At 34.9% G+C, this 12,480-nt stretch overlaps 1 protein-coding gene across 1 annotated transcript; it reads left to right on the top strand.

The window, feature by feature from the left end:
* Nucleotides 1-639: 639 nt before the first annotated feature.
* LOC123538373 (probable palmitoyltransferase ZDHHC24) lies at nt 640-12,052 on the top strand. The gene is made up of 2 exons (XM_045322463.2): nt 640-1,035; nt 9,436-12,052. Exons 1-2 carry the CDS (start codon nt 762-764, stop codon nt 10,017-10,019), a joined length of 858 nt encoding a protein of 285 aa, XP_045178398.2. The 5' UTR covers nt 640-761; the 3' UTR covers nt 10,020-12,052.
* The last annotated feature ends 428 nt before the right edge of the window (nt 12,053-12,480 follow it).

The raw sequence follows: 12,480 nt of genomic DNA, 5'->3' as shown, positions 1-12,480 counted from the left end.
GCTAAAAACAGACTGAAACTGTTTGTTCAGTACTGTTGCCTTAGCTTGATCATCCAGATGGAGTTTATTCATAATTTTAACATGTCCAAAACATTGCGGAATGATACTTTTTTCACTTGGGTAATGATTACATTTTACTCGGACTTTATCATAGACTCCCTGTGTAAAATCTCAAACTTTTAACTAAAATAAAGGTATTAAATAGATATAATATTTCAATGAAACTTCAAAGTTTTGTTGTTTGCAGCATCATCTGGGGCATGTGCAGTGAAAAATCTTAATTTGATTTCTAAAAAAGTGTGATATTTATTTCTGAAGTCTCTATATGTTAATTGTAAATATACTTCGTTATACCCAAGTGGAAACTGGCAGGTACTCGAAAATGCAGCTCTCTGATTGGTCAGTTAGAACCCCTTAATGTACTGATAATAAAGTTATGAATTTTCATACTTAAGGGGAGGGATAGAGGAAGATTCCTGTCTCGAGTGTTTAATGAGCGAGTACAATTAAATAATCTAACAAAGTAAGTTCACTTTATTAGATATTTAAATTTCACCAAAGCATGAAGTGAATCCCTACCACCACTGATAAGGTAAGTTCATTTATTTCAAGGTTTTACACCTCTTTTCGCTGATTCAATTTATTCGGGTTACAAATGGCTTGTAAAAGTCAAGCGCTTTTCGACGTAGATTACATGTCTACTTTCATTTTGAGAAATTATTTTGAAATAGGCAAACAGAGGCGTCAGCATTACTGCGATCATGAGACACTGGAAAAGGCTTCTTCCTAAAAATGCTACAGACACATTTGCTTACATTTTCACTTTGTTTGGGATAAATTCAATCTTTTATTTTGAACTTTTGTACGTGCTGCCGAAAATCGTTTCTGAGGAGGAAAATTACAGTTCATTGAAGTGGTATTTCCATGTGACATGTGGGTGTGTTATATATTGTAATGCATTAAGCAGCTTCTGGAAGATTATATCAACAGAGACGAGTGTGAGGGGACTGATCTTACCAAGCATTCTAAAGCCAGGTATTTAGATTTTCGCATCAGACATCAAATTATGATCAACACTGATCAGGTCGGAGACATTCCCTGGATTGAGAGACATTCTCTCGATCTAAACATTGTCTCTCGTTCGAAAGACAAAATGTCTTTCGTTCGAAAGACTCAAATTAGCTTAAGCAATGAAAATCATTGAAAGAGTAATTAAAACTCTCTTTTTAGAATGCGCAAATTTATTTCAAATATAGAGAATTATCTTTCTTTTATCAAATTTTCAAAATCAAAATTATTTTGGGAATTTTGTTTAAGCATTAATATGAAATAAGGCAAAGCCTCAAAGCGAGCTCAAAGAAATCGGATTTAGCTAAAAATATTATGCATCATTTATTTGTCACAAAGAAACTATTCACTAGTCACAAGAGAGAACCTATTCACTTGAAAAAGTCTACATTTAGTGTCACCATACCTGTAACAGTGAATATCATACGTTGCAAAATTTATGGGAAGCCGGTGTCACGGTGACGTCATTACAGCGTTCCCGTTTCTTTCTGCTTATTAATGACATTTTTTCCATTTTCTGGCCGATGCTTGATCTTTTAAATGAAAACAATATTTTTTTCAAACAACTGGAAATCATTCTTTCATTATTGTTGAGTGATGAATATTTTTTAGCAATTGAATGAAGTTCTGTATTCAACAGTTAAATATAGGTCATATAAAAACTTCAATGAAGAAGACTTTTTACATGATTTAGAAAGGCAGCCATGGTCTGTGTTGGATATGTATGATGATCCTGATGATGCTTTGAACTTCTTTCATAAAATTTTTCTAGATGTTATGGATCACCACTTACCTAAAAAGGAACGTCGAGTTAAATATAAACATCAACCAGATTGGTTTAACACAGAAATAAAAGACACAATTAGGTTGAAACACAATGCTAAAAAATCAGCCAACCAAGAAGAATACAAATTTTTGAGACAGAAAGTAAAAACCTTGTCAAATCAAGCAAAAAGATCATTCTATTCCCAAAATATCAATGACAACAAGAAAAACCCTAAAAAGCTATGGAAACACCTTAATGAATTATCTGGTAAAGGGAAAAATTACCAAACCAATTATATTAACGATGACAATGGCAATCCAGTATTAGATCCATATACAACAGCAGAAACATTCAACACTTTTTTTGCAAATGTTTTTAAAACTGTACCAAATCCCACACAAAACCTTAACAATGAAAGCAAGAAACTTATTCATGAATTTGTAAATAGTAAAGGAGTAATTAACACTTTTCAAATACCACCTGTTACTGAGGAATTCATATTAAAAGAATTAAACTCACTTGATGAATCAAAGGCAACTGGTTTAGATGAAATTGGCCCAAGAATACTGAAAATAAGTCACAAAATAATCTGTCAACCAGTCGCAAAGATCATAAATCTAAGTATAAATACATGTAAATTTCCAGAAAAATTTAAAACAGCAAAAATAACACCAGTATTCAAGAAGAATTCAAAATCAGACAAAAGTAACTACAGACCAATATCAATACTCCCAATTTTATCTAAACTTATAGAAAGACATGTATCCAATCAAATGAAAAACTTCCTAGAAATAAATAATCTTCTCCATTCAAAACAATCAGGCTTTCGTTCAAACCATTCTTGTGAAACTGCCCTCACCAACATAATTGATGAATGGATTACTGCTATAAATAATAACTCCTATGTTGGAACTATTTTCTTAGACCTGACCAAAGCCTTTGATCTAGTAAATCACTCTCTGTTAATAGACAAATTAAAACTGTACAACTTCAGTGAATCTTCTATAGCATGGTTATCATCAATTTAGAGAACCGTTCCCAAAAAGTTTGTGTAGCTGGTCAGCTATCTTCTGCCCAAGATATTTCTGCTGGTGTACCCCAGGGCTCTGTTCTGGGGCCAGTATTGTTCATACTGTATATCAATGACCTTCCACTACACACAGGTAAATCATCAATTGACATGTTTGCAGATGATACAACAATATCTGCCATGGGTAAAATCAATAACGGAAGTACACAAAACACTACAGGCTGACATAAACACTATTGAAAATTGGTGCACTGATAACTCAATGCTTCCTAATACATCTAAAACAAAAGCTATGTACATCACTGCCTCATATAACAACAATAAAATAACAAATCACACAACCTGTAATACTATTCAAATGCAGGGTCAAGCACTTTCATACTCATCCACTGAGAAACTCTTAGGAGTGCATGTTGATAAACATCTAAACTGGAAGTATCAGGTTGAACAAACCATGAAAAAATGCAATACATATTTATATCTTCTGTTACGAATAAAATCTTTCCTAAACTTACACTCCGAAAGCTATTTTTCAATGCCTATATTTTGCCACATCTTGATTATTGCTGCACTATATGGGGAAACTGCAGTGACGAGCTTCTAGAAACTGTTTTGAAATTCCAAAAACGTGCTGCAAGAATTATTCTTGACAAAAATTTGATGCCCCATCCGCTGAATTATTTACAAAATTGAAATGGATGACTTTTTCTGACCGAATTAAATACAAAAAAGCAATCCTAGTATATAAATCGATTCATGACCAATGTCCTAATTATCTTACTTCAAAATTTACTCAAAAGCAAACATCTGATCGTGAACTTAGATCTAGAGAAAATGATGAACTAGTAGTACCTATGCCAAAAAAGGAATTTTTTCGCAAATCTTTGCACTATTCTGGAACAGTTATCTGGAATAACATACCTAAATATATACGTACTTCAGACACCCTGGAGAAATTTAAAAGATCGTACCTTCAGTGGCAATACTCTGACAGTACAATAAGTCATAATTGCAATTAAATGTCAGGAAATACTGTCTCTCCCTTACAGAAGAAAAAGGCCTGCTGCGTACTCTTGCTGTGTACATACAGCGTATATGATGCGTACATGATGTGTACTGAAATCAATAGTACGCAGGATATACACCGCACATACACCGATAGTACGTTTGTAGTACACTTTTGACATGCAAATGAGCTCTGCCGCGTACTACTTGCTGCGTACATGCTGTGGACTATATAGTACACAGGATGTACGCTGGAGGAATTTAGTATGCGAGAAATAGTACGCAGCATGTACGCGGCACATACACTTTTCACATGCAAATGAGCCTGCGGTGTACTACCCCTGCGGCGTACATGCTGTGTACTTCTGCGGCGTACATGCTGTGTACTCCTGGCCCCAGTCCTGCGGCGTACATGCTGCGTACTCCTGCTGCATACATGCTGTGTACTCTTGTGGCGAAACTGCTGTGATAATGTAAATTCCTTACCCCACCAACTTTCGTATGCAAATGCTGATCATTTGGACAGAAAAAAACAGAAAAAAGATAAGTGACATGCATCAATAAGTATTTACCCTTACCAAAATAATGTAGATTGATGTTATCAAATAAATTAGTATGCTTTTCTCCATCCACTTTTCAATGAAATAAATCAATTTTTGTAGCATGTAATTTGGTAAACATTTGAAGAAAATGGCGTAACTGCATCAAGGGGAAACAACTTTAATGCAACTAAATATAAGTGTTATGATTTATTATAGACGATGTGTGCGTAGTATGTATTTATTTTGATTAAAATCCATCTGAGAACAATCTAGGACTGGAATTATATAAGCATTTATACACTTTTACGTCCGTAAAAAGTAGCGCACCTAAAAATTTTGGATTGATTTTTTCCAATGGGGCAAGCGCAATTAGCCAAAAACGTTCTGAAAATATACGAGCGGCAAATCCGATGAACAACTTTTTAATTTGGTGAGGCCTTAATGAGTTAACATAATGAGCATTAAAGCCTTTATAAAACATGATAGAGTGGTGTTTTGCTTAAGAGTATTCAAATAACAGTGAGAGCTATTAATTCTTCTCATTCGGGCGCTGTTGAAGCATTATCTTGGTAATTATTTCATGTATTACAAAATGTAATGCAACGAAGTTCAAATAAGGCTTTTCAATTATCCAAGTTAGAAAGCTCCAGGATTAATTCAAAATGAAAAAGAATATATTTTTACACTGCATGCAAGGTGCAGCTCAGAAATCACTAAGATGTAAGCTTCACAAATGAACATTGCAAATAGTTTGGCAAATTTTTATTGTTCAGAATACCGGTAATCTGAACTATTCTATGCTATTAAGATAAAAGTTACTCGGAAATCAAGTTCTTGCTTCCAAAAAAAAAAATGTACAAATCCTTCCTGCATGAAGTCCCTCCCGCGTATATGAAGTTTACTTCAGACTTTAACTAATAAAAAAAAAAACTAAGTATAAATGCCAAAAGAAACTGTACAAGTCTTTCCCGCGTATATGAAGTGTACTGCACAAATTTCAAAGTATCTGCGGTGTACATGCAGTGTACTATTTTCTTGTACAAGTCCCTCCTGCGTACATGCAGTGTACTCCTTAAATTTTCAGAGTCTGTGCTGCGTACTTGAAGTGTACTAGTGACCTCCTGCGTACATGCTGTGTACTCGTCGAAATAGTACACGGCATGTACGCGGCATGCGGTGTATGTAAAATGTACTCCTCTGGCGTACTACTGTGTTCGCGGCATATACACAGCAAATACGCAGCATGTACGCCACAGAGGCTTGCTTCTGTAAGGGCTACCATCTCTCTCCATTTTCATTGTAAATAGTTACTTCAGTTGTTAAATTAGTGTCCTGTATTGTATATAATCTTTCATTCTCATATTATTTTTCTGATAACATTAACTTTGTGTGTTTTATTTTGTCATATTTTTATCCATGTTTGTATATAGCCATGTATATGTGGACCATATTGTAAATTGGCTTAGCCAAATATGTTATCCACTATAAATAAAGTCGTTATTATTATTATTATTATTATTATTATTATTATTATTCACTCCGGAAAGAAGTACTTCCTGTGAGCACCTATCCGCTAGGGTGCGCTTTTTAAAAACTTCTGACGAAACTTTTCAAATCCATCACCAAGTGTGCAAGTATACTTGCGTTACCTTAAAGCTCGATTCTCGAGCAGGCCCTTTGGGCCTGCTCTTCGAGCTCACTATAATGCTTAAGCAAACTTCTATGACAATGTGTTTCTTGTAAAGTTTACTTGAAATAACAAGTTGTTTCAATGATTAAATAATGCGACTGTAAAGAAATGATTGTTTTAATAATGATTTCATGTTTTTTCAACACTTAAGCTAAATACAGTCTTTCGATCGAAAGACATTTTGTCTTTCAAACGAGAGACAGTGTTTAGATCTAGAGACTGTCTCTCAATCCAGGGGAAATCTCCGACCTGCTGATCAAAGAGAAAGGTCACAGAAGTCGCAAATTATATATAGCTATACAGAGTATCTAAATCTGGCTATATATATCTATTCTAGAAATAGCTATAACAATTGTCCAATATATGTCAGTATCAAATATAAAACAGTTATTATCCCATCTAACTTAGTCATGTCGCGAGGTACCGGGTACTGGGGAGACATTCATGGGATGGGTATGCAGGGTTTCCACTATCAGGGTGTGGGAATTTTTTTTGCAAGTTGAAAAATAAATGACGTTATTTCCTTGCATTTAGATACCATATAATTAATTATATAAAGACGTTATTTTAGCAGCTCAATCTTAGCATATTGCTTGAAATAATTCTGAAAGTTTGGTTTGATTTTATGAATTTGTTTGCTACTTTTGTCAAAGTCCATGTTGTCTGTGTGTTCTCTTTGTATATTGAGACGCTCCTGGGACATGTTAGCTCTCAGGTATGTCTTCAGACGATGCAAAGCTGAAAAAGAACGCTCACTGGATGTGTTGGTAGCTGCATGGCATTACTAGTTTGTATATAAGTTTATTTATAGTCGCCACCGGTAACCCATATGGGCAACTCCTCCAGAAGACTGTTAGTAATCTTAGTGGGAGGATAGTTCAAGAAGTGTCCCTGGTTCTTTAGCATGCCAAGTGTAAAGCTACCATAATCGGGACTGTTATACCAATGTTCGCCCTACCAATAAAATGATAATGCCCATATTAACTAATTTAACTTATTAATTTTTGACACTTGGCGGTTCCGCTATTTGACAATACACATGTCCCTGGTAACGCACTATCGATTTCTGCAGTTTTGCCTCTCCAATTTCGCATGATCGTAGAAAGGTGACGAAAAAATCTGGACATTTTAAAAATAATTGAAACACTGTGACGTCTTGCCGCTTCTGGCCAATTTATTGGGGCGGCGGCTGCTGAACATGCCGCCCCAATCATGACGCCTCTGCAAATGGTTTATGGGACAAAAGATGATCACAATGAACCGAGATCTATGCAGTTTTAGTTTCAATATACATACTGTTAAGAATTTTTATGATAAGTCATTACTAAATTTATATTATGCAATGATGATCATTCTCACAAGACAAGTGACACATTTTTCTATGATTTATTGTGAAATAATATTGCTGCATTTATTGAAAATTTATTGAATGCAGTGCTCTTGGTTTTGTGTTATTGTTTTTCATTTTATAAACCATGACGCGATTGTGACCATTTTGCATTTGATTTTGACATATTTTGCATTATTGTTATTGCAGATTTTATAGCTAATTTTAACTATATATTTACAGCTAATTTGTGACTTTCCTGGGACCTGTTGATACTCGATCAGAAAATAATGTATCTTCCGAAAAATGATTCCTCTCTATATATAAGTTCATGTGATCAAAGGTATTTGAAGAAGGAAGTGTCCAGCTGTCTGGTAAATGGTCATCTAGTCTGTGTTCTAGTGTACATTCTAGCCCTTCAGTAACCAATTTTCCTGGCCTGTCATCAAGGGCTTTTCAAGGCTCTGGTATTCAATTTGTTCTTGAATAGTGTAATGAATTGATTTAGTTTATATTATGTTTGCCTTAGATGGTAGCTAAATAGAAGTAAAATAGTTCAGCTCAGAGATGTTTAGCAATTTCGTGTCTGCTCTGTAACCCTTGAACCCCTTGAAGGATTTCAAAGAAACAGATACAAATGTTAACATACAGAACAAATGTTCTGGATGGCTCACTTCAAGGTCAAGGTCACACTTTGGGGTAAAAAAATCATATAATTTCAAAGAAACTTGACACAAATGTTTAGCACATCAAGACGACGTGCAGAGTGCATGTTTCAGATGGCTCACTTCAAGGTCACATTTAGGGGTCAAAGGTCATACCTGAACCCCGTGAAGGATTTCGAAAAAACTTGACACAAATGTTCACCACAGTGAGACATGCAGAGTGCATGTTCTGGATGGCTGGCTTCAAGGTCAAGGTCACGCTTAGGGGTCAAAGGTCATATGACTATGTTTTGTGTCCGCTCTGTAACTCTTGAACTGCTTGAAGGATTTTAAAGAAACTTGGCACAAATGTTCGTCACATCGAGAGAACGTGCAAGGCATACGTTCTGGATGGCTGGCTCCAGGGTCAAGGTCACACTTAGGAGTCAAAGGTCATAACTTCGGGCATATATTGCTCTGCATTGCGGTGCTCTTGTTACTTGTTGCTGTCATTTAAAGAGGGTTTTCAGCTATAAAATCATTAAGATGCCAGTACATAAAAGAAGTCATCCAAATAAGTAAAATAACTAAGGATACATAAAAATGATGTGTTGTACCTGGACCCCAAGCTAAAAGGTCAGTTTCACACTTAGAGATGAAATAAATAAGGTCAGTTTTATTGTCTGCTTGCAAGGCCTATATACTCGGGCTTAAAAGGTCAGGTCACATTGGGAGGTAAATGGTTTTAATACATTTTTCATAGCCTGTCTATAACTTGTATATTACTGGTAAATAGAAAAGAAGTATAAATCCTTGGTATTAACAGAATGAAGAATTAAGATATTTACGTACTACTAGATGCATGAATGTTCCATCTGTGTGACACTATCACTTGTTCTAAATATAAAATCCCTTTGAATAATAAGTGGTACTGCCCAAATTGAATGATGGACCAGTCCATTTTAGAAATTTAGCCGGGTAAAGGTTAAAATTGGTAACTTAGTGACAGCTTACCACAAATAATATACATTTAACTTTCAATGGGTTGTTTAGCATCTTTTAATCAAAAGGCAATTTACTGACTGAATAGCGAATGGTGCAGACCATGGTCAGTCTGCATGTATGTAAGTGCAGGCTGGTCTTGGTCTGCACTGGATGAAAAGGCAAAAACACTTGTCGCCAGCAGGCTAAAGGTTAAACAAGACCAGTACAAAGTTCTTTTGAAATAGCAGTGCATATGGAAAAGATTTTTAATAACAAGTTTTCATATGACTAGTTTGACAATTTATTGAAATTCTGTCCTCAACACTGTCAGTGGTAGATTAAGATTTTTGCTGACAAGTATTTTTCTTCTGATTTACAGGCTGGAGATTTTGTCCTATTTGTGAATGCAACGCACCTTCACGATCGTACCACTGTTTTGCTTGCAAAACATGCATACTTCGCAGAGATCATCACTGTGTGTTTACTGGCAATTGTATTGGACAGAAGAACCATCGCTACTACATGCTGCTGTTGTTTTACAATGCTTTAGCTGGTCTCTATGCAAGCATTATGAACCTGAATATAGCCTGGACAATTGTGGGAACACAGTGGTTTCCGCTGTCAGTGGTTAAACTCATTTTTCCATTGTTTGCTTGGATTTTAGGATATACAACGTTTTCAAACATGCTTCTGTCGGCCATTTTGTTGCTATGTATGGCAGCCATGTGCGCAATGTCTGGTCTCCTGTTCTACCACATGAAAAACCTTTATTATGGGCAGATTACTCATGAGAGCTCACATAAAATATTCAAGTATGATTTAGGCTGGAGAGAGAATGTCAGGGCTGTGATGGGTGAAAACTGGAAAATAGGTTGGCTGTCTCCATGGTTACCATCAGCTCTACCAGGAGATGGTCTGGAATTCCCATTAGCTGGTGTGTATGAAAGTCCAAAAGATATATAGAGCAAATAATATGTGTAAGAGAAGCCTAAAAGGAGATACATGTAACTTGTGCATAACCATGTCATTTAGGCTTCTATTACAGGCATACAGCATCAGTTGCCTTAGATAATGAAAGTATATGAGAAGAAAACTGTGAAACTTGCCATTCCCTTGGATGTTGTTATAAATGTAGATTTGAAGGGAATACCTCCAGATTTGTGTTAATTTACTCGAAATCCAGATAGAGGTTTTATTTGTTTGTAATTGTCAATATTAAAATATGTGACACTGAATCAATTTCATGCAGAATATGTTTTTATTTTTTTTATATTAAATTTTGTAAAACGAAAAAAAACAAAAAAAAAACCCGCAAATAAATGTAGAAAAACTTCCAAGTGTGTTAAAGGGACTGGACTCCAGAATTTGGCTAAAAATGATCTTTCTTTAAGATTAAAGTTTGGTCATATTATGAACATTAGAAGAAGAAGAAGAGGAGGAAGAAGAAGATTTTATTTAAGACTTGAACTGAAACATACAATTAGCAATATAGCAATATATAAGGTCAAACTATACAGCAAATAAATATATCTGTACATTCAAATAATAAACATTCAAAACGAGAGTAACACTTCATAAATTACACAGTTTAAGCATTAACAACTATTTCGTATTCTGTCATTTAAGAATTTTTTTTCTGATTTTCACGGCACAATGTATATAACATGCGAGTTTATTTAGCACTTTTGCGTTAGGTGATGAAAAATTAGAACATCAGTTTTTGTTTCTAAACTATCTTAAAAAATGCAACCCCTTTAAGGGTCATTTGGGCCTCTTGTTTGTGTTGGTGTTCAATCTAAAGTTCAGTGCTTTTAATCACATATGGCAAAAGCTTGGAAACTGTTTTCTGTTAGTCATATGGTAGGGGCTCGATGTAAAAAAAGGAGATGTGCTGTTTTATGGTAATCACATGTTAAAAGCTTGATGTAGAATAGAATAAAATGATATATGTTCTGTTACTGACATGGTATAATAGTTTTATGTAAAACAGAAGGAAATGAAGTGTTTTTTGTTAAAAGTTGATGTAAAATAGAAGGAAAAAAGCTATTTTTTGTTAGTCACATTTTAGAAATGTGATGTAAAATAGAAGGAAATAACCCATTTTCTGTTAGTCACATGGTAAAAGCTTGATACAAAATAGAAAGAAATTGCCTGGTTTCTGCTAGTCAAATGCCCGTGATGGTAAAAGCTTGATATAAAGTAGAGGGAAATTAGTTGTCTAACATACTGGTAAAATATCACCTTCAAATATTGATTACATTTTTGTCAAGTTGCTGTCTGTTTTAAGTTCACCAGGGTACAAAGTACTCAAGATGAGCTATGTCTTCTCGTGCGTCATGGTGGTCATCATGAATTTGACTGTTACACTCTGAGGTCACAGTTTTGGGCCAGTCTTAATGAAACTTGGTTAGAATGTTTCAATAAAATATCACATGAGTTTGTTACTGGGTCAAAAACTAGGCCACTAGGTCAGTTATAGGAAGACTTTGTTAACACTCTAGAGACCACATTTTCTATCTCATCTTTATGAAACTTTGTCAGAATGTTTGTCTCTATAAAATCTAGGTAAAAAACAAAACTAGGTTACCTGAGGTAAAAACAATAGCTCAGTAGGTCAGGTCATGGAAAACCCTTTCAAGACTCTAGAGGCTATATTTTCTGTTTGATCTTAAAACTTTGTCAGAATGTTTGTCTCTAAAATCTAGGTCAAGTTTAAAACTGGGTTACCAGAGGTCACAAACTTGGTCATTAGGTTAATATATATAAAAACCTTGTCTTTAGATATATTATATAAAATATGTATATTGTTGTATTTCTGGAGCCATGCCTCTTTAAAATTAGATGCTGTATGAGCCCATCTGACAGTTAACATTCCTCCCACTTTATGAACTATAGTAGTATTAGTATGGAATAGTTGTTTGGAAACATTAGATTTTATACCAGCTAAGATTTTATTAATGTGTTTAAATGTATTAATAAATTTTGCATGTTTTTAAGGTATGTTATTTGTGTTTTCTTTTAAATTTAATTCTTAGCTCACAACAGTTGAAAGTCATGTTTTCCTCTGTCTGTCCATCTATAAGCGCTTATTATACCCCCACAAAACGAAGTTTGGGGTGGGGGTATATAGGAGTGTGTTTGTCAGCCGGTCTGTTGGTCGGTCCATTGGTTTTCATGGTTTCCAGACAATAACTCATGAAAGGCTTGACAGATTTAAATAATTTTTTTTGTACACGGGTGTAACATTATAAAATACAGGTTAAATTCGACTTTGAGGTCAGTAGGTCAAAAGTCAAGGTCACAATGACCCGGAACAGTTAAACGGTTTCCGGATGATAACTTGAGAATGCTTGGGCCTAGGATCATAATTTTTGGTACACAGGTGTAACATCATAAAGTACAGGTCAAGTATGACTTTGAGGTT

This window comes from Mercenaria mercenaria, chromosome 15 (assembly GCF_021730395.1).
Source record: "Mercenaria mercenaria strain notata chromosome 15, MADL_Memer_1, whole genome shotgun sequence".
NCBI lineage: Eukaryota > Metazoa > Mollusca > Bivalvia > Venerida > Veneridae > Mercenaria > Mercenaria mercenaria.
Note: the sequence above shows the minus strand (reverse complement) of the source record. Positions and strands in the feature narration are given on the sequence as shown.